Here is a 27360-nt window from a genome sequence, read left to right on the forward strand (position 1 = left end):
ACACCCTGCTATTTTGCAAGTTCTCCCACTTAGAAATCATGGAGGGGTCTGAAATTGTCATCGTAGGTGCATTTCCACTGTGAGAGACATAATCTAAAAACAAATATACAGAAATCACAATGTAGGATTTTTTAACTATTTATTAGTATGATACAGCTGCAAATTAGTATTTGAACACCTGTCTATCAGCTAGAATTCTGACCCTCAAAGACCTGTTAGTCTGCCTTCAAAATGTCCACCTCCTCCTTGAAGATGAGTTGAGGCTGGGTCTTCCAACATGACAATGACCCGAAGCACACAGCCAGGATCACCAAGCAGTGGCTCTGGAAGAAGCATATCAAGGTTCTGGCGTGGCCTATCCATTCTCCAGACCTAAACCCAATAGAGAATCTTTGGAGGGAGCTCAAACTCCGTGTTTCTCAGCGACAGCCCAGAAACCTGACTGAAATAGAGAAGATCTGTGTGGAGGAGTGGGCCAAAATCACTTCTGCAGTGTGTGCAAACCTGGTGAAAAACTACAGGAAACGTTTGACCTCTCCCAGTTGTTTAAATACTTACTTGCAGCTGTATCATACAAATAAATAGTTACAAAATCATACATTGTGATTAATGGATTTTTTTTTCTCTCATTATGGACATGCACCTGCGATGACAATTTCAGACCCCTCCATGATTTTTAAGTGGGAGAACTTGCGAAATAGCAGGGTGTTCAAATACTTATTTTCCTCACTGTATATTTAATGTTTCTAAACATTCAAATGGCAAAAACAAGATGTCGTGCTGCTTGCCTCTCTGTGCTGGTGCTTGTTGAGGGCCACAGTGTTGGAACTGTACTGGTTATGATAGACGCGGTATTTTCCCTCCTGGCCAAGCTTGAAGTATTGGCTGAGTGTCCCCTTCATCACCACCTCCTTGCCTCGCGTAGTGACACGGGTGACATCACCTTGTGCATTTACTACTAGGACCTGTAGAGATAGGGGAAAAAAAGATATGAGTCACCTATATTTATTAAAGACAAACAAAGTAACAACAAAGTCCCTGTTCCAATCTATAATGCCATGTACAAATTGTTGCAAACCAGATGCTCTGAAAAAGATAGACATCCTCATTACAGACGCTGACGTGGTTTACTTGCTCATCTGCTTCTGATACTAAACAATGTTTTCTGATACTAGACAATGTTAAATAGCTTTAAGATTGTCAGGTAAATTCCCAGGGCCATTAACCTTATCTTTATCCAGTGCACCTGTGTCAGAAACTTTGCAGGCATTTTTCATTTGTTGTTTGTATAAGCAAAATCGTTATCATCTATAGTTCTTCTCACCTCTTTGCCCTCCTTGAAGCCCTTGTTGGCTTCGTGAACAGCAGCGGCCACCTGTTGATTTTTCATCTGGCTAAGCTTGCTTTCTGGGTTTCTTAGCCGGGTCACCATGCGAGTGGCTGCAGACTTCTTACTGCCGGGTCCCGTCTCACCATTGGCTGAGTCTTTACCGTCCCCTGAAAACCAAATGCCAGGTTCAGTCAAAGACAGAAGAAGCCAAGTCGTACACAGTAATGGACTCTACCTGAACTAAGGCCGTTTGACGTGCTATGATCACTGAAAGCAACAACCTGTTGACGGTGATTACATCAAATATTTATGCATACACAGTCTGAACATGCGCGTACTGATGTTTTCATGCAGAAAAAAATACCATGTAACATTTGCTGCTTTTCTGTGTTAAGGCCTATTAACTGGGATGTAGAATGTGTACATGAGTAGATTGTATGAACATAGAGGTCAGTTAATGGCATCATCACATAGATAGCTACGACATTACAACAAACAAGACATAATAACGAGGTACTAGTTTGTCAGACCTGTGTCATCGAGGCTGGCCAGGGATGACTGGGAGGACTTGTCAGCCAGGTCTGGAGGTTCGGGACCTCTGGGAGGAACCCCAGCTCCCATGCTGCTGTTACTGTTTTCTTCACTGGTCTGGGAGGGCTGGCTCAGGCTCGGGATGCCATCTCCACTGACACGGACAGAATCTGATGATGGTTTTTCTGCTATACAGACAGAAAATCACAAAGAGGATTGACGGTTATATAAATAAGACTAGTTTCTCTAGATTGGGTGTTTCGTGCGGTCATCACTCATCATTCTAAAACGTCATTCAGGGTTCGTTTAAGTGTTTCAGCATGGTACAGGTGTTAGACAGGGCTTAAGTTAATCAACATGACAAACCAAGACAGATTGTTGCATCAAAGTTGTCTAAAATTAACACTAACTAGGAGGTGCATTCTTGTGATCTTTCTGAAATAGGTAAAGCTGTGGCTCCCCCTACTGATAAGTCATGCATAATACATGCACCAAATAACCACTTGAAAGCAAGGGTGACCAATCAAGGCAAGTTGAGGCTCCAAAAAGGCTTGTGCATACAGGATTGCACTGACCACAATAAAATAAAAACTCTGTAATTATTAGAATGAATATGTGCGGATCATTGTTATACATTTTTAAAAAGAGAGACTACTTAAACAGAAAGATATCTAATCAGAGGTTCTGATCACAAGCAAGCAGCAAAATAAAAGCAAAAACGAATAAGAATTATCACGCCAAGCAATGTTAATACGGTCTTCAGATAACTGTGGCTTGGTTCCAGTCATGCTGAGTGCAGTGACAATGCAATCTGATTGCAAATCAATCAATGCTCTTTAGATGGCATGAGGAGTTAAGAGTTCAAGTGCAAAATGGCTGAAAGTGTTCCAAGGCTGAAGCCAGGTTTCAAGAAATAAAAATTGGACAATTTAACACACAAGCCAGCAGCTGGAATGAGAGCCACATGCAAAGAGGCAGGCTAAGAAATTGTGAAAAAAAGGAAGAACTCCAGAGCACTGGGGGTTTATGGTGAAACAAACAAGTCAGTGATTTTAGATTTATCACACAGTCCTGTGAAGTTGCAGACTTTGGCGTTAAAGCAGATCCCCAAAAGGAGCTTAATGAGGTCAACTTCCACCTGAAATGTCCTTGTATACCTTTGGTGATGTTAGAGACCTCCATATGGGAACATCCCTCTATCTGAGCCTCTGGCGTGGAGGCTGCGGGCTTTGGAGCCTCAGAAGCCAGGCTATAGGTCACGTTGGTGGGGATGGTTTGTTTTGGGGAACAGGCTGCTGGGAGTATAGGTCCGTCTGAGATGCTGCTGCCACTACTGCCTTCTTGGCCAGTGGGTGGAGCTTCAACAACTACAGATGAACAGCAGCAATGTTGTAAATAACGTGGATTTTATTATATAACACATGCATTACTTGGAGCGAAGCAGTGATGGCTGGGGCTTACAAATATGGTCACATAATAATCATCACTTAAAAACAAAATTAATCTAATTGACATCGGTGCATTACCTTTAAAAATGTATCTTAACTTCTAGTTTGTTTTTTTTAAAGATAAATGCATTTATGGGAATACATATAGACATTTATTTTCATTAAGCTCTTGAAGCCAAATAGCGTAACAAAGCTTACCAAAGACATTGCAATGAATGTCTTGTTGTTCTATATTGGGACCTCTTTATTGCACTGGATAATACATATTCAGACAAAGATATAAATAAAAAGATGTGCTTTATAAATGCCAAACGCATCGCTTGAGTCTTGGAAAAGACCACGGCATTTCTAATTGGTCAAAGAGCCAAATAACAACGGATTTGATTCTTTAATCAATAACTAATTACACCATTGTGATGATGTCCTCTTCAATGAGGCTCAATAACAGAATAGAGACCCGAAGAAACTTTTCAGGTCAGACCGTTCAACATTGTTATACTACTATTGTCATTACTTTGGGCTACATATTTGATTGTGTTTTTCAGAACACTTTGTGAAATACAAACGTTATACATACCTCCAGCACCTTTTTTCTCTCCCGTGGCCTCTTTTTTACTCTCCTCCTCTTCTGTCAGATCTTTGCCCTCCTGTTGCCCCTCGTCCTTCACCTTGGCCTCGTCATCTTTGTTCTCCACATCCATCTCCTTCGCCATCTCTAGTCGCGCCTTCTGGGCCTCCTCAGCAGCCCGTCTCTTCACCTCCTCCAGTTCCTCCTCCTTCTTTGTCCGCAACCGCTCCAGGATTTCCTCTGGATGAAAGAAGAAGGTGTAAAAACACAAGATGAAAGTTTAAAGACCAAAAAAATGAAAGGGAGGAGCCGCTAAATAACATTTGATATTATTGAAATCACACAAAACAACACAATTCTAAAAAGGCATCATTTCAGAAGATACTGAGAACACCTTTTATAAAACCGAGTACACAAAACCTAGAGAAAATAAAAGGAATACAAGTTGTTATTCTACAGTAATAACGACATCACAAAATACAGAAATACAATAAACATACCTCATTCCATAGGTAACAAAAAAGACTAGGGAACCAACCCAATATGAGAGAGGGTGTGTTTTTGGAGGCCACATTATGACGGGCTTGAACGTTATATTTAAACTCAAAACTAGAGGAATTGCCTTCCAACAAACCTCCTTCACAAATGGTAGCAGCAAAGACTGTTTATTACATGATTTGCATGTAAAATGTGGGAAAAGGCTGATGTTGACTGAGAGCAACCACATAACTTGCTGTAAAACACCACAATAAAGTTAGACCGTCGTGCGTGGTCAGAGAGCACAAAAGTATCATGATGTGATTCACTACAGTGTTAATATTTTGTAGCAACTGTGATGGTAATATATTGAAAGATAAACAAGCTGGGTCTACGATAGACAGTGGAGGACCGTAACCGTAAGTCCTTTACCAGAGTATGACTAATCGGAAGCACCATTACAAATTTAACATAAGCTGAGCAATATAAAGCCTCCATCTGCACTCTGCAGAACAGCACAAAAGAACCCAGAAAAATATGATAAAAACAGACAGAAAAATCCCAATGCTGAAACTGAAATGCTCAGGAAAACAATTTACACCAGTAAAATGCCAGTAGACTGCAATCTATTTTTTATCACTGAAGCATACAATATGTTGTGTGTCTGTGTGGTACAACAGCTTTGATAACACTTGTGGAGTGAAGAAGAAAAACACTGGATGACAGACTATATCTTCAGATTCACACTGACAGTCATAAAGAGAGTCTGTAGCTATGTAACAACTTTGTTTAAACAAAACAGAAATTGAATGTAAAAGTCTCTATAAGTTTTTCACTTTATGGCACTTTTTAGTTTTAGAATTGTAATGCATTCTTCTAAATTAGTTGTAAAAAATAGCTGCCAAATACATAAACCTGAGCATGCCAAAAGCAATGGGGGATACAATACGGGACATTAAGTGGTTTAACATACACAAATCACAGGGATGAAGTTTCCAGTTTGAAAAGGTGTGACAAAAATGTCTTCGTTCTTTCAAGTGGCATACACTTTCTCCTATTTAATTATGACTGTGTAAGATAAATGCAAGTGCTTTGCAATGTAAGGTGTTACAATATGTGGACAGTTTATTATAGGGAAACATCCCACGAATTTTAAAGTAGACTACATTTGAAAAACAAACACAAAGAGGCTAACCTAGCTTACCTTACCAAAGCTAAAGGAGTATGCCAAGCCCCCTTTCCCCAAAACAACCCCGTTCTTGTGTTGACTGTGTACATATCTGTGCTCATCATACATACAATGTTTGTACTTGTATTATTGTTGAATATATTATGAATACATATTTCTAAAATTATGTGTTTTGAACTGAATTTGAAAACAAGTCAAAACAAAATAAAAATTAGGTAATAACCTTGGTTTGGTACTGCCAATTTGTTTTGTCAAGGTCAAAAATATTTTGACAGAGAATCGTGATATCAATTGTAAGCGAAAAATCTCGATTCATATTTTTCCCCGAATCGTGCAGGCCTAGTTCCAACGCTTAATTGTTATGAACGTCCACTGTGCAGTAGATCGCATGCTAACCAAATGATGTGCTCACAAATGCATCATTTTCACTGACAATGCATGCAAAAAGATATAGATGGATTTGGTGGACACCAACGGACAGAAAGGAATGGATGAGGGACTGAAGGGAAGCTCAAGTGCTGGATAGTGGCCAAACTGGGAGCAGAGTAAGATTACATAATAGCTGTGTTCATTCCTATGGCCCAGCCATCTATGACTGGGTGGCATTCATGGATATTGGGGTGAAAGCAAGTAGATGAGCGGAGAGACAGACATAGAAAGAGAAAGGGAAAAAAATACTTTGGGCTTAAACAGATACTTCTTCCACTTCTTCCATGATTGAACTCAGTGACCGAAAGCATCTCAGATTTTCTGAGAATTGGTTGTTGTTAAACGGAGAAAGAATGAACAACTTTTTACCATTGGCAGCAGTGAGGAAACACTTGTTGCTGCCACGGGCCTTGTTAGTTAGGTCTTCAGTGATGTCCATATGCCGGTGCACCTCATCCCTTATCTCCTCAAGTGCTGCATACAGATCAGCCTCCCAGTACTGCTTATCCAAACAATCTATGAGCTCAGCTAGCTGGACCTGGGAAGAGCAGAGTTAAGGGAGAGTTCAATAAGTGCAATACAAGATTAGCTTAATGTCACGACATCCACACTGCCAAAAACAGGAAATGTATTTTTCTTACTTAAAAGAAAGAGCCAGATTGTGACACATACAGTGGCTTGAGAAAGTTGACACACCCATGCCAAAGTTGATTAAAAAGAGGAATGAAAAAAAACATTTTTGGGAAATTGATCTTAAAGCCTTAATTAAAAGAAATTAGGAAAATCCAACCTTTTTAAGGACACTAATTTTCTTTGTGAGTGAATAATGTATTAAATAAATAAAATGTACTTCCTTAAAAATACAGGGAGCATAAATATTCATGTCCCTATGTTAAATCCAGGCAGGCACATTTTTATTTTTAAAGGCCAGTTGTCTCATGGATCCAGGATACTATGCATTATGATAAAGTTCCCTTAAAATAGCCCCAGATCATCACATACATAGAGATAGGCATGGGGAACTTTCCATAAAATCATCTCTCAATGCAAATCAAACCAGCTTTTAAGCTAACTCAAATAACACCATGCCAGTCTCTACGTATGGTGAAGGGTATGTAATGATATTGAGTTAGTTTAATTCCAAAGACCAAGGGAACTTTAGCAGGATGCATAGTATCCTGGATCCATGAACTAACTGAACTAACTAACTGAAATAAAAATGTGCCCACCTCTATCAGAATTTAACATAGGGCCCCCTGTATTTTAAGGAAGAACATTTATTTATTTACAATACATTATTGGATTTTCCTAAGTTTTTTGAATTTCAAAAGATTTTTTTTTATTTCTCTTTTTAATCAACTTTATCATGGGTGTGTGAACTTTCTCAAGCCACTGTAACTATAAGAAATTAAGATAAGTAACAAGATTACTTAAACAAAATATTTCAATTTTATTGTGTAAAGAGCACATTATGAAGACCCTGGAGGGACTGGTACTGGAACAGCTGCGGTCCATGGTCAGACCTCTCCTGGACCCCCTCCAGTTTGCCTACCAGCCCCGACTGGGAGTTGCGGACACCATCATCTTCCTGCTCAACCGCATCTACGCCCACCTGGACAAGCCGGCAAGCACGGTGAAGGTCATGTTTTTTTTACTTCTCCAGTGCTTTCAACACCATCCGGCCGGCTCTCCTGGGTGAAAAGCTGACAGCGATGCAAGTGGATCCCCCCTCGTGTCCTGGATTGTTGACTACCTGACTGGCAGACCACAGTGTGCGCGCCTGCAACACTGTGTGTCAGACAGCATGGTCAGCAACAAAGGGCCCCCGCAGGGGACTGTCCCCTCTCCCTTCCTCTTTACCATCTACACCACAGACTTCAACTACCACATAGAGTCCTGCCATCTCTAGAAGTTTTCTGATGACTCTGCTGTGGTTGGATGTATCAGCGAGGGTGACGAGTTTGAGTACAGAGCTGTGATGGGGGACTGTGTCACATGGTGTGAGCAGAACCATCTACAGCTCAACGTGACAAAGACTAAGGAGCTGGTTGTGGATCTAAGGAGAGCCAAGGCACCAGTGAGCCCTGTTTCCATCCAGGGGTGTGGACATTGTGGAGGAACACAAATACCACTTGGACAATAAACTGGACTGAGCCAAGAACACTCAAGCCCTCTACAGGAGGGGCCAAAGCCGTCTCTATTTTCTGGAGGTGGCTCAGGTCCTTCAACATCTGCAGGACGATGCTGAGGATGTTTTATGAGTCTTTGGTGGCCGGTGCTATCCTGTTTGCAGTTGCATGTAGAGGCAGCAGGCTGAGGGTAGCGGACGTCAACAGGCTCAACAAACTGATCTGCAAGGCCAGTGACGTTGTGGGGGTGGAGCCGGACTCTCTGTCGGTGGTGTCAGAGAGGAGGATGCTGTCCAAACTACATGCCATCTTGGACAATGTCTCGCAACCACTCAATGACTTGCTACTCAAGCAAAGGAGCACTTTCAGTAAAAGACTCATTCTCCCAAAATGCACCACAGAGCACCACAGGAAGTCATTCCTGTCTGTGGCCATCAAACTTTATAATTCCTCCCTCTAAATGTCTGACACACAGACACTTAGTGAGGTTAAACTGGAGGTTAAATATAAACCATTTTGTGCAATAACACTGGCTTGAAATGTGTGCAATACTCAACTGCTACTATTAATATTATTATTATTACTTTTCACCACTGCAACTCCTAAATTATGTAAATACTGTATCATAACATTCCTTTAACTATGTAAATACCGTACATTTTCACACTCCTTATATTTCTTTATTTATATTTATACTTGATTATTTATACTATTTGTGCAACTGCAACACAGAATTTTCCTTCAGGGATCAATAAAGTATTTCTGATTCTGATACAGCAGTAAGATAAAACCATGAGTGGCATATACCTTGGTGCTGTAGTACCAGATGGCTTTGTCCTCCTGCTCGCCATCCTCTTCACTGTAACAGAGACAGGAGGGACATAAATTAGGAAACACAATAGTAAGGAGTAAGACAAACAGGGAAAAGATGATGATAAAACTGGAAGATATATGCTCTAAACATGATTTATTTCTATATCCTGTTGTGTCGCTAGGTAAAGTCTCTAGGTTTTGACATCAATGCAGATGTAAATGTAAAAAAAGAAAAAAATATAGTTTTTTTAAATATTGCATTTGTCATACAGACCTAAATATTCTGTAACCTTCAAAACCGCCAACATTGTCTTGCTTTAATCAAATCAGCAGCCTACATATTGAACAAACTATCTCCCCATATGTCAAACAAGGGTGATCCAAATCTGTTGGCACTATGTCCAGAGATAGACCTCCCTGTACGCCACCTAGCAGCAGTGCCACGCCAGACGGGTTTCTGGTTTGTAGGACATAGAAAAATCCACACAGCTGACACGCAACGGAAACGTCACGCTCGCACGACGCAGCCACTGTGTAGCCGGCGATGAGTTCATGTAGCAGCAGAGTGGAATATTTGACAGCTTTTTGGTTCAGCATGGTTCATGCTGAAGCACTGTGGAACCTGAGGCCATGTAACAATAGTGCACACACACACACACACCACACACACACACACACACGCACGCACACAAACTTTTCTCTGTGCACTCTACTTAGATGCACAAACACACACAGCCTCTGAAGGGAGAGTAAAGATCAGAAATGCAGCACCTGCTGGGCGCTAATATGGAGAGCAGGACGAAGCTACAAAATAAAATTAAAAAAAAAAAAAAAGAGTGAAATGCAGCAATGACTTCTTGCAATCTTGGGCCACCTCCCCTGATAAATCATATCTTATTTAGGTGAACCATGCTTTTTTATGTTTTATGAAGCAGGCCTTCTGCTGCTGCTGACCCATCACACACAAACCATATGTGACTGCTTCATAGCAAGATAATTTACTAATATATGGAACCAATACTGCTGATTGCCAGGTTAATTATATTGAGGGACACACTTATTTTTGGTTTATGAAACATCAGGTCCAGCCTCCATGCTGATCTGTACTGAGGCCCTAATCTTGTGGTATGTTTAACTTTGTACTAGGAGTTTGACGAGACACCCAGCCCACGAGACAAGACACAAGATTCACGACATTGAGACAAGACTTCAACACTATTTCAAAGAAAACTTCAATGAAGAAATGAGACTGGAAAAATGGTCCATTATTCAATCGAAAGTCACAAAATGAAAGACAAGTACTGAAAGGTTTTGCCACAAATTTACACGGTTACTTATTTCATATGTATGGAAGAGAGAGTCTCTTACTCAGACAACCAAGGTTACAACATAACCAAGCATTTTCTCGCAGTAGTTGAGGGCAGTTGTGTTGTACTTACATTTGTCATTGTACAATAGACTGAGAAAAATAAATCTTATATTAAGATTTTTTTCACATTGATTAGTTCTGAAGCACAAATAATATACCATCAAACACTCAACAGATAATTTTTGTGAAGACATACGCTCTTTTCACCTCCTCTGCATCTAAGCAATTACATCGTAAACAAGGAAGCAGGGTACTCTGTATCGATTTATGACCATTATGGGCAAAGGAAGAACATTTCTCTTTATTTAATATCATTAAAAGTAAAGTTTGTTTTTTCTGTCCGCTTGCCGAATCGTTTTAAACACACACACCCACACAGACACACACACACACTGAACATCATTCATTGCACGTACACCCAGTCACACAAACTTTCCTCTGTGCACTCTACTTAGATGCGTGTCTCGTTCAAGAGAGGGTGAGCGAGCGGCGGTACTCTAGTTGTAACGCTGGGTTTTACAGCAGACTTTTGTCTTCCGCTATCACTCTGAAAAAGTAAACTCAGAGTCAGTCTTTGGAGAACGGGCGGAGGATTTTCTTTTTGCTAATTTCAAGGCTGCTGCTCTGCACTTGTGTTGTGTATCGATATCGCGAGACACTTTTTTCCTCGATGAGAAATCACGTCATATTTCATCTCCTAGATCTCGTGGGAAAATACTTCGTCACTACTGTACTTTGCACCCGAGCGTTCAATACTTTTACTCACTGGGAATTTAAGTACAGTAGTGAACACATTTGGTGTTCTCTGCACAGTCCTGCAGCTACATAATGGTTTAATAGTTGGCATATGGACATTGTTTAATGTAACTAAGGCTTTAGACCTGTAGTGTAAAACCTTTAAATATATGGAATGCAATGCCTTGTCTATGCTTTTCAAAATGACATTACATTGTTTACATTGTAGCAACATTGCATTTCTTCAGTGTTGTCCAATAGAAAAATATAATGATATATTTACAAAAATGCTGGGGATGTAATCACTTGTGTGAGATATTGTATTTTCGCGGATCTCCGTTTCCTTCCGCTTTCTTTGTGTTGGAATTTTAAACTGAAGTGGATTTATGAGGACTATAGTATACTGCTCTTTGGATCTCTGCATGGTAAACTGAGGCAGCTAGGTAGATCTGTCTGAATTTTCTCTCACACAACTACTTTACAGTGACTTAGTGCGGAGCTTAGTGCCTCCCACAACGATTGTGATTTGTTTAAAATAATGCCGATAAACCAGAGCACGTTCTTCTCCCATCCCGAAACGCTATCTGATGTGTGGATGGTCTGGCAAAACGAGACTAGGTCCCTCATGACCTATGTTATGAACAATTCTGAGGTTAAGCCATAATGTTTACCAGCTAACGGTGCAAACATGAATCTGTGATGCTCAGGGATTAAATTCCCATGAATGAAGAGGTGGGGGTCAGTAACCCCTGGGTCTCCTAAATCAACAAATTTAAGATAAGCTGCATAGACATAAGCGATAGTATGTATTGTTTCATAACCGTACAGGGATGTGCAGAAAGGTTATTAAAGTGTTACTGGCTACATCTTTTCTTTATGTTGTTGTTTATAATTGTTCATGCAGATGTTTTGTGACACTCATGAACACTTTCTGTGAAACCAAATTATGTGACAACATGGAGATTCTACTTTAGAGTTGATTAAAATTCTTTAAATCATGCTAATGGAACTCGCAACCACACAGTCCTAATCTTTGACAGCATGAAACCATAGTAATTTGAGCTAATGTGCAAGTTGGTTGTTTGTTGGTAGTTAACTGTAATAAATATTTTGTTGAGGACATTTTTTTTTGACCCGAGAGACATTGATGGCTGAATGACGATCAATTAAACATGTTTCACACAGTCAGTCCTCACCAAGTGTTTCAGTAATGTTTGAATATTTCAGGAACTTTGACTCTACTACTGTTGAATTATTTTCAACAATCTTGACAAATAAATGAAACAAGGTGAACTTACACAACAATGCGGCGGTTCAGGAACCAGTATTTGCGATTGTGCCGGTCATAGCCGACTGGCAGCTGCCTAATAAACGGTTTGCTCCTCTGCGCTTCTGGGATGCAGTCTGCCACACCGGGTACCTTGTGTGCCACACACACCTCACACTGCCACTCGTCCTCCGGCACTTCCTGCAAAGGCGGCTTCACACACTCCAGATGGTAAACGGCAGAACATGTCTCACAGCACAGCAGGTCACCAAGGCGATGGCATACTCTGCAGTGGTCGTCATAGGCAACCACACCTTCCGACATTAGCTCCTCACGGGCAATGTTGGTCGCCAGGAACTGGTCCACCAAAAACTGGAGAACTTTGATTTTGCTTTCCAACGGTTCAAACGGGTAATCCTCACACTCCTGGAAAGGCAGAATGTGTTGGTACTCCGGGTCACTCTCACAGTACGCCCGCACCACCTCCGGCCAGGTCATACCATCCACAAAGTACAAAGTGGAGTTGACAGAGTCCTTCACATCAGTGGGACCAAATGTGGTGTTGGACGTATCCTCTTCTCTGAGAATAGCTTTGAGCAGGGAGATGTGGGTCTCTGCCAGCAATGTGCACTGCTCCTGGCTGACCAGCGCCGCACAGAAATCCTCAAAGCGGAACGGGGAGAGCCGCAGCACTGAGCCAAAGTTACGTAGGACTTCATAGACGGCAGACACATTAAGGAGCTGTGAGGTAGGAACCTGGAGGTCCTCAGAGGACTTGGGAGGATCCAGGAAGGGAATGTCCTTTGCCTCAAGTATGGGAGACTGTGGTCGCAATGCCCGACTCTTTCTCCGACCTGCAAGAAGTTATAGGAAAAAGCCAGGAGTGATGAGAAGGGTGGCATGCAAAACAAAACAAAACAAAAAGAAAATGAAGACAAAATGTGTATATATGATTAAAAGGATCATTGTTGCTTTGAATCAACACAAAATATTCAAATATGGAAACTGTGTGTGTTTTCACACAGGACTGGGCTACTGTGTCTTATGTTTACCATTTCTTAATGCAACCTAAAGGCCATCAGTGATCCAAATTTTAGGAACAGGAGTCACATTGTAAAAAAGGTAAACAAGCACATTCTTGTCCCAAGACAATAATAATAACAACAACAATACATTACTACACCCTTATAGTAGGTTGGTGTGCTCTTCTAGCCTTTCCATGTGCTCTTCTCAAGCTTCTTAAAAGATACTGAAGCATTATTGTAGTGTAGGTTGCAGCATATATCTTTTCATAAGGAAATCAAATCAACAAATCATTTTCAATTACACCACTTCATCCACACTATCTGCCATTTTGTACCTTAAGCTTAAACAGTAATTGCTGATAGACGGGAAGTCAATAACTGTTCAGCAAATATATTTGCATTACGTTTGGTATAATTCTGAAAACATCATGGAAATGAGTGTCTGTCTGTTCATAGCAGTGAAAGCACTTTAATGTCTAGACCATTGGTCCCACGGAAGACCCCTCACACTCAGCTGCACAATGCTGCCATGTTCAAATGTCTTCATAAAAAGCAGCCTGAGTGGCGACTGGAAATTGAGAGGTATGCGAGTAATCCCTCAACCACTTAAATGGCATAACGCCTGACCAGGGTGTAGTGAAGGGTTATATGGTGAACAAATCAAGAAATACAATCTGCATTCAAATGTTTCTTTACTAAGAACATTTTGGTTTTAAAAGAAAGAAAAATGCATCCAACAAGAAATGACACTGTCTGATGCCACAGAGACAGCAAACTGCTTTTCTGTTGAGCAGATGTTAAAATGCACAAAGCACCCAAGTCTGGATCACTCATTTCACTATTTGTCTAATCTTATGCATTTAGAATTAGGCTACTTTCAGTGGCTGGCACATTGCTTTTACTGCATTGTTTTACATAAAAGATATGTGATGTCAATTGTTTTTTGCAGACACCACTTTAATAACATTCCTGTCCATTAAGAGGGGCCACGATGACTCTAATTTGTTTCCCCGATAAACACAGAGATGTATAATAAGAAGGATAAACAAAGTGGTTACTATAGTAACGGTGCACCACGTAATATTGTAACGCGTTGGTGTTTGCAACAAGTGAAAAAGAGCGCCTCTCTTCAAAACAAAGTCCTGTCAAACTCACTAAGCAGCATTATGTAACAAATGATGCCTTCTGAAATCGCACTGGAGACACGTACAAACGTCAAATGATTGAGCGTAAAAAAAATACAATGACTGATTTATTTGACGGGTATAACTATCATTTCGGTACTAGGGCCTTAGAAAAGGATAATGTGAACTATTAATCTGAGGCCAATGAGAAACAATATTTACAAACTAAGTGTTGCGTAGTATACAGTAAAAAACGTCACACACTGTTGGCTACTGTGCGCTACATAAGTTGAAATGTTGAATGAATGACATGCCTGGAAAGTGATCAATAACGACACAGTCCATACATCCCGTTTCTCTGTGTTTAGGAAAACACGTTAAATACAGCGCGCAATGAAAAGTCCGGTAGAAAAACAAAATAACACACATTAATTATTCATTATGAAATGACAAGACAAATGTGCTGATCTGACAAAAAGTCAAAAACACGAGAGCCGGTTAAAGCGTGGAGCAGATCTGCAAACCAGTGGCAAGCAGAGCACACGGTAAACAAAGGCCTGTTTCTGACTGCAAGCTCCATTTTGAACAATGCGGCTTGGTTTCTGTACTGAGCTAAAAATTAAATGCACTTTAAGTAATGCAAACCTGCTGTGCTAAAGTGCGTGCACTGGCAAACGAACGTACCTGGGGTGCTACCGAGCGTGCTGTGGCTCCTAAAACTACTCTCGGTACAGTAGCTGGCATCATCATCATCTGGTAGTTCCTCCAGATAGTCAGAGTCATTTCCCAAGGCCTCCTCTTCTTCAAGATCCGAAGGGTTGTCGTTGAGGAGTTCATCTTCGTCTGACCTATAGCTTAAATTATCATCCTCCTCGTCGCTGTTGTCGTCGTACACCACCTTGGTTTGAGGCCGTCTCACTCCGCCTCTACTGCCGCGGCTGCCTCTCGACCCCCTGCCTCTCCCTCTGCCTCCTCTGCCCCGCAATGCCGCGGCCGCCGCCGTGGTGGAGGCTCCAACTTTCCTGCGGCCCCGGGACGAATGAAAGTTCTCTCGGCCGGAGATTTCTGTGTCCACCTCCGCAGAGCTAGTGACGCCGCAAACGCCGCCACTTCCACCCCGTGCTCGACCGCGTCCTCTGCCTCGTCCCCGTCCACGCATCCCTCTACTCCTGCTGCCCCGAGAGCCGCGGACTGGCCCGGGTGAACCTTCCCGCATCACGGCTGCTTGTTTGGGCGGCCTTCCTCTTCTCCCCCTCATTGTGGGAGAGAGTATCTTCTGTTCCGCTTCAATCTCGATGCTCGAAAAAGCAACGCACACCGGAGAAAAGCGGGGGAGAAAGAAACCAACAGATCTGGTGACGGTTCCAGTTAAGTCTCCACCAAGCCCCGGTCTCAATTTCAGCGCGGAAAGCTCAAACTGTATGGCCGGTGTCCCGCTCTGGGTCGCCTGCAGACGCCATTTTTCTTCTCAGCTCTCCCTCCGTTGAAAACACAGCAGGCCCCAGAGCTGCGTTAAGCTAACCACTGATACCAGGGAATATACCGGAACTATAACACTCTTTCCTTCAAAGTAAAAGCAACTCAAGAATAATATAACAAATAATTATTAAATACAATGGTGTACAGAACATAGCATAAATACGAAATACAAAAAAAATATTTATTTGTTTTCAATGCAGTAGTTTATATACTCCAAATATAAACTTTAAACGCTTTCATTTGAATTAGTTCACTATGACAGATCGGAAAATGCGGTTTTTATCCACTAACTTGACACGAGCAGGCCTGAGTCAATGCGAGGTCACGTGACTGCCTATTCTACAATAGACGTGATTGCCGTGCTAGTTCATAAAATTAGTTATCCATGCAATCGCTTTCCGCCAATAGTACTTTGTTCGCGCTGACTGGATGGTGAGTGGTTTTAAACACAGGTGGCTCGAGTGTATTCAATAAAACACCATCGTTCATTTTCGGCCATGTCGCTATCGTCGTCACAGCAAAGCCAGGCGAGAAGATGCAAATACTCCCCACATACAGTTCTATTACATGGACCTAAATAAGTCTTCATAAAAGTTAAAAGCACATATTCAACATTCATGTTAAATATTACGTAAATGCGTGAAACAGCTGTAAATAATATCTTAATCAAATTAATTTAAAATGACTTTATTTATCACCAAGGAACTGCTCCATCTTCAGCCGTTCGGGTAACTGATATCTAACCGGAGCGATGGTAAACTCTGCTGATCAAATCTATTCTATAATCTAGTGTGACAATGTGGCTAGCAACAACATTTAACGTTGGTGCGATCGCGACACCCTCCTGTGACTTTATCATATGCAACTCTGGGTTTGACTTTATTTCGACAACTGTTTTTTTTTTTTAATTCATCTTTTGTATTTCAACTAGGCTAGCTACTTCAAAAATACGAGACACACAACTAAAGCACCTGTTTAGCGGGCATAGCTAATCAATCTGTTATTTTTATGGATTACAGCTAGTCCAAAATTTGTCATCTTGACATATGAATAGATAGCGTTAGATAGAATTATTACAGCGAATCACTATCATCTGTTGTCGTGGCCGAGTGGTTAAGGCGATGGACTAGAAATCCATTGGGGTCTCCCCGCGCAGGTTCGAATCCTGCCGACAACGGCAATCTTTTATATTGCGAATCAGCAATGATCTAATCGCAACAAGGTAGTCAGAACAATTAGTTGGACTGGATAAAACTTACCGATTTAGTGTTTTTCAGTATGCCCTTCTTAAATATCTTTTCTTTTCTTTATACCACAGCCTTTAAAACCCTCTCAGCGGCATGTTGCAGAAGTCCGTCCGCAGATGTTTTTCTGTACAGTGGAGTCAAACCACAGTTGTTGTTCTAAAGGGCACTTCACTAGCTTATAACGTATTATAATATTAAGTAAATTAGGAAAAAAAAATCATGACGAACTTCATTGACTTCAATACATCCCAATTTTTTTACATTCAAAAATTATACACAGTGACAAACAATGACAGAAAATGTACTGAGACCCGGGAAGTTGGTAACGCGTCCCAGGGCGAAAAGACAGAGAGGAAAGACGGGAGGGACGGCGACAAAACAACACATGCAGAAACAGACACAGAGAGACAAGGGACCGAACACCTGCACAAGTTAAGGCAAAGGTTGCAGCACAAGGCTACAGCCCAGACCTCAACGATTAAACGATGCTGAGCCAAGTGTCCAGCGTCTTTCCGGCGCTCCATGGAAACGCGCCGTAGAGAGTTCCATAAACACGACATTCAAAAAGGAAAGTATCCATACACGGAGAGACTTATCATGAGGCGTTTTACAACGGGTTGCAATCATTTTCTTCGCAACTGTAAGTCCAGCAAACAAAGCACGTTTTGGAGTTCTAGAGAGCTGAAAGGCTGACAGGTCATTCAGAATCAAGACATTGACAGTAAATAGGCACAGTAACAAACCAGGCAGAAATTATGGATGCAATGTTGATTCAGAACAGACCAACTGGGGAACACTCCCAGATAATGTGAAGATACGTGCTTTTATTGGGCAGAAAGTGCATTAAGGGCTGTTAATTACTTTCATGGGATGTCTTTTCACAGCTGTAAGTTATGTCCTATGAATGAAATTGTAGTGAATCTGCTGATGGTCTGGATTGCGTGATATCTCCGATATGCTAGACCATGCATCATGCCAGTCAATATCGACACTCAGTCCAGGGCAATAAGTAAGAAGAACTGATAAAGCCTGGATACCATACCAGTTTTTAAGCTGCAATTACTCCCGGACAGGTTAAATGGACAAAGGCCTCTCCCAGGGGACAGCGTATGCCGTAAATCTTGGTTGAAGGTTAAAAAGAAAAAAAGAAGAAAAAGGAACGTAGTAGATTTGAATGAGTTCTGCAAGTCAGAAAAAAGTAACAAGCCAAAAATGTCTTTTAGACTATGAAGCCCCCTATGTTCTTATCAGCCTCCATTCACAGGTATTTAATTGATTTTATTCTCACAGTTGTTTAAAGGGAGAGTCCCAGTACGATTTTGCATGTATTTTACAAACCCATTTTTAATCAGTTTGGCATTGAGCAGACAGTTTATTTATCATGCAAACCATATTATCTGAATAGTCAAATTTTCATCATCTTGAACACGTTTACAAAAGCATCTGCGTCTACTTATTCATTACCTAAATTACACCAAGAATGAATATACAGTAAAACGCGTACATCTTGAGTTCTGATGGCTAACGTTTGTGCAAAAAAAGAAGCACTTTATATTACCATTTGGAACAAGTGTACAACCTTGAAAGCACCACATGTGAAACATTGGAAGGAGACAATATGCTTAATGATTTATTAAAAGTATAAACATTCTAAAAAAGTTCGATGACTTCAATGGAGTACTGTCCGACGTCCTTCTTCACCTTCATCTTATTGAGCTCTTGGAGGCTGCCCTCGATCTTTCCAAGCTCAGAAACCAGTCTCACCTGAGGACACAAGAAGACATCTTGGTATAAATTCTTTTCTAGATACATTTTTTTCTCCAAATTAAAACTGCTGTAACTCATTAAAACTGCAACAACCTAAAGGCAAACGCAACCCCCACATTCAATCCTCAGCTATTATAAAACCATTAAATAACAGAATTATGCCAAATGGCTGTGTGAACTTTTTGTATGTAACTTCTTGAACAGCTGATATACAGTGGGGAGAACAAGTATTTGATACACTGCTGATTTGGTAGGTTTTCCTACTTAAAAAGCATGTAGAGGTCTGTAATTTTTACTTAGGTACAATTCAACTGTGAGACGGAATCTAAAACAAAAATCCAGAAAGTCACTGTATGATTATTCACTGTAGATGTTTCCTATTTTTCCAGAATATTTAACATGCAGCCGTGGGGGAGGACTGTGTGTTACCTGAGACTTAACAAAGCTGTGGAGGTTGAGCAGCAAGCCTTTGGCCTCTGGAGTCATCACTAGAACTGTGAAGTGGGCATCCAGCAGCAAGCATACCCAATCCATGATCTACAATCAAATGCAAAGAAAACACATTTACATTTTTTCCCCCCCGACAACCATTTTGCAGGGAATTTCTATATAATTCCAGTGCTTATATATGTTTGTTATAAATCAGAAATTTATAAAAAGCTGCACCGATATCTCAGGTGTGGCCTCCCTTGTTATCTAGTTTGACTTTTAAACAGACCTGAGTAAGACTTGGTGATCTCAATCCATGCATCTGTGGGAAAGCATCTTGGGAATATTTTAGGTAAAGGAACTGCAGGTACTGGAGGAAAAGCTGATTGGATGACAAAGAACATTTTATATAACTTTTTTCCCCCCCCCAGCATTTATAATAAGTGTTATAAAAATGTGCAATGAAAAGTGTTAACTGAATGAGTGCTGCCCGTTTTATTTTAGGACAGGGGGAAATTAACAAGCCGTTACTCACAAGAACGTGTTGAGAAGAGAGATCTTTTAGGTGTGGGAGGAGGAAAGAGTCGCTGTACGCCGTCTGCAGTATCTCATTTCTTTGCAGCTTAAGTTAAGACCTCAAACTGAGTAAATTCATATCATTGCACACCAAATAGTTTGCAATCACACTGTATAACTATATCACATACTTTAATTATAGAACTACAATAAAGTCCATTATCATTTGCATGATAATAAACTTTTAGTTGCATGACAGTTACCAACATGTGACAGAGCGCTAAAAATAACGTGTGTGAGTGTGCACTGGCAGGATACAGTAGAACAGCCTTGTGTAGTCCCACTGGACAGATCTGTTCTGTTGGGGTTGAGGCCTTTTCCTGGTCTTCTGCTCTGGTGTCACCTACACCAAGGCCGTCTGAATGGTCCACTTCAATGGAGACGGGGCTGAAACCATTCTGCAAGCCAAGCGGGCCACGCTCTCTAGTCATTAGGGATTCCATGAAGGCGACACCGTCAGGCTCCACGCTCACTTTCTCTGCATCAACATCTGGTATGCTGCAAGACGAGGTTTATTTTATTAATTTTACATTACACTGAGTCAGGCTAATTATCAGATTTTGAAACCGCTAAATCCCAAATATATTCTACTCTCTTTACTATTTTACCCCCCCTTTGGTAGTATCAAAAGGACCCTGTGGCAGAGACACCCATCGGTTTTACCTGATAAAGGCCTTAAGGCAGGCACAGGTGACAGCTTCTGGGATGTCAGGGAAGAACTGCAAGCAGAGCTGACACAGAAAGTAGTCCTTCTTCTCCAGGGCCAGGAGCACAAGGTCAGGACACACACTGTTCAAAACCGTGACGGCAAATGGTAAAATTCAACAAAAATAACAGCGGTTGAATTGCTTTACAAGTATTTAAAAATGCAGTTAGAGTCATTTAATTCATATTTTCTGCTTCATCACGTAAACCAACCCAATTATTACATTTGCATTCAAATGCAGTTTCAGAAATACATTCTGCAGACTGAATACTGATTAAATCAGTTTGAGAATTACATGATCTTTCAATTTATACATTGTTAAATATATTTATTTTTTAATTTTTTTTAAATAGCATAACTTAAATTCCATTGCCACGCCTTACTGACCTGTGACAGAGGCAGCGAGTGTGCACCAGCTGGGCCAGGCTGCCGGGGGTGTAGAAGGCTGGATCGTCCAGGCTCCGGAACACAAGGGTTGATGCTAGCTGCCCCACCGACGGCTGCAGGCCCTGGACGTCCGTCCTTGAGAGTAACACCTCTACCTCTTTCTGGACCTCTTCGACTGGTGCGGTCTACATTAGGAAATTAAAATGTTTTCAATATAAAATGACTTCTTTTCTTTTTTTAAATCAATGGTTTCAGTGTTTTGCCAGAGAGCCATGAAAAGTCCAATATTTACCTTGATGAGCTCCAGAATGTGATCATTTGTTAAACTAGGGGCTGATTGGCTCTTACGGTTTGTTCTCTGTTTGGAAAGAGAAAAGAATCACACCATAGAAGATACCATTAACAGAAACATTACTGGACCATAGCTCTTCAGGTGCCATTACAACACATGCAGAACATTAATACACTTCAGTGAATTGCTGAACATTTTGTCACAGCCACTACAGCTACATATTCCACAAAAAGCCAGTTGTGTTTTTGGTTCTATCCTGGGTGCATTTTTACTCTAGTAATTCATAAGCTGTGATAGACTGTTTGATGAGAAAGACCTTTTTACATACTAATTTATGTTACCTTTATAGATAAATCTAAAAATAAACATACAATACACTAGCCTCTTAGTGTTAGAAATGTTCCCCTTGCCACAATACATAATATTGTACATTTAGAAAACAATGCAAAGCCATTTCAGGCAGCAACTACTGTACATCACAATTCCATATGGAGCTAGTGCCAATTAGCAGTTGTCTGGAAAACACTGTAAGTCAGTTTTCAAGGCAACAGTGTGTTTTGATGCACCAGTAATTCAGGCAGCAGCCTCTGTCCATTTATGCAAGTTGCCTTATTTTGCCTCAAAAAATGTAATCATCCTACCGTCTTCCTGGTGTCCACTGTTCTTGAAGCTTTCTCTTCATGCAGAATGTTATTCCAAGATGGTACAGAAGTGGGAGCTTTGGACTCTGTAGCAGGAATAGACACTGTACTGAGTAAAGTTACAAATTTCCAGTGTCGAATCAGTGTTGCAGAATTATTAAGAGCAACCCACTACCAACAACCGACTACATGGTATTGTATCATTAACGTTTGTGTTTTATGCACATCATTTGCACGAGCAGTACAAATTAGTTTAAGCTCACCTTCAGTCTTGGCCTGCCTTAGTTTTCCCAGGGCAGACGCCAAGGAGGATTTGGGCCACTCGTATGGAATAACCGAGAGGGTTTTTCCATGTGGAATAAATAACTTGTTCGAATAACTCCATAGCTAAATCAAACAGAAACAATAGGTGAATACAAACAGGAATTAACTGTACAAGTTAACATAGTTTACCAGTGAAAATACAGATTAGAACAATTTGTCTATTTATGCGTCAATATTAAGATTGTAAACTGGCATTAAGTTGTGAGGAGGGACAGTGAGACCCTGTCACAGTGGAGAGCAGACACAATGCTCTGCCAAAGTCATACAGTCCTCAATCAGCACCCAGCAGCTGGAAGGACAGGGAACCTTGGCCTGCAGTAAGGACTGTGAGGGAAGCTTTAGTAGGTGGTCCTTACATACACATCAGAGCTCAAATACATTCTGGTAATTGTCCCGTATGAGCTCTAGGGCCCTGATGTAAGCATGGCTAAAAATCCGGAACAGTATATGGTTTCATCCACTATTTTTTAACAGAAAGATTAGACAACTAATTTGTTTGGTGGGCTACTTGCATTTAATATACCAAAGAATTCCCACCTGTCCATAGATTTTGCCCGCCATCTCTTTTCCTGCCTGAAGCGTCTGGAAATTGGTATTCCAGATGCAGAGGAAGTCTGAAAAAAAATAAAAGAAGCCATTTGAGAACCACATATACTTTCATCAGATAGTGAAGTCACATAGCGTCAGGTTTTGATTCTAGTGCATTTATTCGAAAGCAAGGCCCACATGTTAAAATTAATGCAATTTAAAGTTCCAATGACATGATGCTCTCTGGATTTTTTTTTATATACCTTAGTGGTCCCCTAATACGGTATCTGAAAATTCTTTCCCAAAATTCAATCTTGGTGCAGAATTACAGCCACTAGAGCCAGTCCCACAATGAGCTTTCCTTAATATGTACCATTTCTGAGTATGTAGCTTTTGAGGAGGAGGGGGGAGGTGGAGGCTGGGGGTGTGGCCTTAACCAACTGTCACTTTGCCCATTTGAAAGCCATGATGTCTCTCTCTCATGGGTGGGTCAAATTCTCAAGGTGGGCAAAGCAGAGAAAGGGGAGGGAACCTGGCCTCTTATTACCTCATAAGCGGCAATATGCCAGATCGGCCCATTAGAGCTGTCATTTTTCAAAGGCAGAGCAGGATACCCAGGGCTCGGTTTACACCTATCACCATTTCTAGCCACTGGGGGACCATGAGCAGGCTGGGGGAACTCTTATTCCTTAAAACCTCATGAAGTGACATTTTCATGCCCTGGGACCTTTTATAGAAATGTTAACCTTGTATTAATTTAAGTTCTAATAATTAAAACCTATACATTTTAACAAACACACTTAAAACATTTAGGACACGGCTCTGGTGTTGTGCCTGCTGACTCTCTAGAATAGTTTAGTGAAAGCTGTGTAGTATATCCCAGAAATCTCAAAATGGTAATTTTAGTAAAGTGAAAACCAGCCCAATAATTCAGTCAATTACATCTGAAAACCTGTCTTAGTAGAGCATTTGTGGTCTTCATTTGAGGCAGTGTAGTTTAACACGAGATTTAGTATTTATAGTGCATTCACCTTTCCCTGCTCCGGCAGAGGGGTGGGGCACCCCCACAACAGCTACATGGGCATCATCCAGGACCTGAGCGGATGCAGCCTTCAGCAGGCCCTCTCCAATGGGAAGAGCCAGCAGCAGGCTGCGGGGCACCAGAAGGGCCTGGGCCCCCTCGTCAGCCCCCAGGCCCCGCACAGAGACTACACTCTGGTACACATGACCGTTAGGGTCTGGGTGGAAGAAAAATGATGAGGCACCGAAGGTACAAATGATTATTGAGGAAAGAGATTAGAGGGAACTGATAACACTTATGCTGTGCATTTTGCTTGTAACATCCCATGTTTAGTTAACACAATGCAGAAGTTAAAATGTATGTAAAAATAAATGTACAAGTGTACATTTAGCGCTGTGAGTGAAACCACAACCCACTACGACTTCATGGATCTGTAAAGTAACCTGCAGTGTGGAAACTATACCCAAACAATACAAACTGGCACTGTGTTGGTCAGGCTTTGGAATGCACCCTTTTTACGGATGTCCTTTTTAATGCAAACCTATTATTTATTTCATGCCACACACTATGTTGTGCACATTTTAATTCCCAGGCCCACGAAACTAGCCTGTGCTGTCAAACACTGGCACTTAGAATATTTTCACAGGAAATGCAGGCTTACAGAGATAAAGCAGACGGATGTGTTTATCCCTGCAGGAGGCAGAGAAGCTGAGCGGGAAAAGACCAGGCTCCTCTCCCTCCAGCCGATACCTCTGTAGGGTATTGGGATTCAGTCTGTGCAGGTAGAGGAAATAATCTCCTTTCTGTGGAAAGACATTGACAGCCAAGGCAAACAGGCCTTTAAAAATACAAATAACCAAGAGTTGATGCACAGGTCCATGGAGAAAATGAGGACAGACTGAATGAGTTTTTGGTTATAAAAACAAAAGTCATAAAAAAACATTTCATTCACAAGCACAAAAGTATGCCCTCAAATTACTTTCCTTTACAGCATAGCATTGTGATAAGTGTGCTTGAAACAGCAGATCACTGAATTGAGGTGTAAGCGTATGCGTTTTTGTCAAAAGCCAAACAATTAAAAAGATGTAACCTGTTCAGTTGTGAAGATGACAACCTGCTGCGACTCAGTCACTATGTTAGCGCTCCACCTAAAGACAATAACAACAATCATCAACATGCCACAAGAGACCACAGGTGAGACACAGCACAGCACTATCAACCTTATTAACAATTTGAAATGCAATTGTCTAGTTAAATTTAAATATATCTTTGGGCAGATTCTGAATCTCTTTCTCAATCCAGATTATAACAGGGATATATAAGGGATTTAATGGGGCTGTTTGGCAAAGTGATTCCGACCTAATGACTTCTTCTTGAGCTAGGACTTCCTCTATGGACTGCTGGGGAGCAGAAAGGAGAGAATCCAGGAGCCTGACAGCTCCTCTCTGGAACAAAACTACAGGCTCGCCTCCAGCTACACAGTGGACCCTCCAGATATCTGATGACACCTGGAGAGAATATATACACAGGAGGCAGGACAATTACACCAACTTCCATGTGAACAGAAGTCATCTAAGCAAATATCTTTTTGAGCGGATTGAAAGCAAAATGCTCCATCTTATACAGTATGTTAAGTTATCACATATAACAAAGTACCATGTTAAAGATTTCAGCAGTGGGAAAAAAACAAAACTTCTTTGTAGTTTCAGTAACCTATCTTAGCCACAAGGTACATGTTCAATGCTTAACAGTGTTAATTAAACATTTCCACCAAACCAGTATCACCAATTGTATGACACGTCTCATCCCTCTCTAGAACAGCCTTTTGCCTTTAGCCGAGATCAGACAACACATCGTACAAACAAGTTCACTTACGGTAGCTTTGAAGGCCTTATCTAAGAGTATTTCTTCCTCCTTCCAAATTCTGATCACCTTAAAAACACAAACAGTCATTACTTTGCGATTGTCAGGCAGGTGATTCTGGAAGGTGAGACAAAGTGGATAACAGGTTAATTTTACAAGGACAACATAAATCTGCGAGGTTCATGGGCGTTAGTTGAGTGTGAAATGTGCTGGGGACATAGACGCATTCGGAAGTGCATTTGCTCTGGTCATGTTTTGAAAGATTCTGTTCTGTAGCTTAATAACGTAAATGAATAAAAATGTTTACAAAAATGTGATAATGGCCGACACGTTTTATGAAGAAAGCCTTTTCAAACAGCACAAGACAAATGACCCACTCTGTTCTGCTTCATGTATACTTGTACCATGTTGACAGTGTGACATGATGTGACATTAGACTCAGAGAGAGGAGCTACATAGAGATTTTTGGGGATTTGCTAGAAAAAAACTAAAGGTAAGAATTGATTGGTTGATTGATTTTTGTCCAATTTCAAAACGGACAGCAAGTGAGTGGTGCTCTTTTCTAATGGAGATCTAAGCAAGCACAAAAGCACCTTGCCACGACGATAATGAATAGAAGTCTACCTTGCCGTCTGAAACTGCCACATATTCCTTGGTCTGGGAGTTGTAGACTGCTGAACAGGTCAGAGTCTGTCCTTGTTTCACCGTCCAGCTGCTCAGGGGCTTCTGGTCTGAAACCTGTCTCACACACACACACACACACACACACACACACACACACACGTAAACAATGTGACTAATTATGAAAATTCTGAATGTTTACATTTACTGAAAAGGAACTGCTTGGTGAACTATTAAGTGATATACCTAGCTGTACATTAGATTAATATGCGCACTGTGCTTAACAATTCATCATTAGTTAGCAAGCTGCCTGCGTCTCGCGCTGGATACAGTCTACCGTTAGCTAACATTAGCTAACGGTAGACTGTAGACTGTATTGTTTACGAAAAATGTGCGACCCTTACGATTTTCTAGCAAAAAGACTCAAGGTACTATCACAGTTAACTGAGGTATCGGTCTGGTCTTGCCTTGACTGTTTTGGTGGTTTCTGTCACAGGTGCTAAGAACAGCCGAGGATGCCAACACGAGTTAAACAGGTCGAACTGATCAGCTGTTCCAGGTTAGAAGAACCTCCTCAAAACAAACGTTAAACGTTACCTTGTAAAGTGTGACGGATCTGGTTGAGTCCGTGACAATGACATGGTCGCTGTCTCTCTCCGCTTCGACACCTTGAATGCCTGAACTTAACAGATTTTGAGCTGGAGTAAGTCCGCACAACGTGTATCCCTCATACAGCGCGGCCATGCTGGACGAGAAGAAAGTTGAACTCGTTAGATCTCGCGAGAATAGATGATTGTGTCAGAGGCCACCGGAAGCCTTGTTTTTTCCACTGCATGAACCGTGCTGTGGATAGCATGTGATTGGCTCGTACTGGTTCTCATAGTACATCCATGGTATTTTTTTTATTTATTTTAAGCGAATTATTTACTTAACACCTGAATGCCACAAAACAGTGCATGTCATTATTTTATAAGAAGACAAGATTCATAAGATTCAACAAGTTTTCAGTAGGCTCCATGTTTTTACCATGGACAGTTAAAGAAAC

At 41.1% G+C, this 27360-nt stretch overlaps 2 protein-coding genes and 1 non-coding gene across 9 annotated transcripts in view; 1 reads left to right on the forward strand and 2 right to left on the reverse strand.

Moving 5' to 3' along the window:
- Positions 1–15937, reverse strand: part of LOC117953945 (nucleosome-remodeling factor subunit BPTF-like) — a 47557-nt gene extending 31620 nt beyond the window's left edge. For 2 of the 7 annotated variants that reach the window (XM_034887365.1, XM_034887398.1), the window contains exons 1-9: positions 15119–15936; positions 12317–13139; positions 8909–8960; positions 6342–6510; positions 3887–4117; positions 3019–3228; positions 1861–2049; positions 1325–1497; positions 789–965 (exon numbers count right to left, since the gene is read on the reverse strand). In XM_034887365.1, the coding sequence (XP_034743256.1) occupies positions 789–965; positions 1325–1497; positions 1861–2049; positions 3019–3228; positions 3887–4117; positions 6342–6510; positions 8909–8960; positions 12317–13139; positions 15119–15692 (2598 nt within the window). In that variant the 5' untranslated portion in view covers positions 15693–15936. Of the gene's footprint in view, positions 1–788; positions 966–1324; positions 1498–1860; positions 2050–3018; positions 3229–3886; positions 4118–6341; positions 6511–8908; positions 8961–12316; positions 13140–15118 lie in introns of all 7 variants that reach the window. The other 5 variants (XM_034887379.1, XM_034887372.1, XM_034887387.1 and 2 more) reach the window with 5 other exon arrangements.
- Positions 15938–17008: 1071 nt separating this feature from the next.
- On the forward strand, positions 17009–17090 carry trnas-aga. The gene has a single exon. It is a non-coding gene; the product is annotated as a tRNA-Ser (tRNA).
- Positions 17091–18512: 1422 nt separating this feature from the next.
- Positions 18513–27113, reverse strand: nol11 (nucleolar protein 11). The gene is made up of 18 exons (XM_034898146.1): positions 26913–27113; positions 26319–26432; positions 25707–25763; positions 25191–25339; positions 24922–24979; positions 24493–24634; positions 23842–24048; positions 22820–22896; positions 22222–22345; positions 21959–22044; positions 21318–21383; positions 21026–21210; positions 20596–20721; positions 20191–20430; positions 19892–19970; positions 19646–19738; positions 19357–19464; positions 18513–18924 (listed from the first exon to the last, which is right to left on the reverse strand). The coding sequence occupies exons 1-18, from the start codon at positions 27057–27059 to the stop codon at positions 18811–18813; spliced, it is 2172 nt and encodes a 723-aa protein (XP_034754037.1). The 5' UTR covers positions 27060–27113; the 3' UTR covers positions 18513–18810.
- Positions 27114–27360: the final 247 nt, after the last annotated feature.

The sequence above is a fragment of the Etheostoma cragini genome, chromosome 2 (assembly GCF_013103735.1).
Source record: "Etheostoma cragini isolate CJK2018 chromosome 2, CSU_Ecrag_1.0, whole genome shotgun sequence".
Taxonomy (NCBI): domain Eukaryota; kingdom Metazoa; phylum Chordata; class Actinopteri; order Perciformes; family Percidae; genus Etheostoma; species Etheostoma cragini.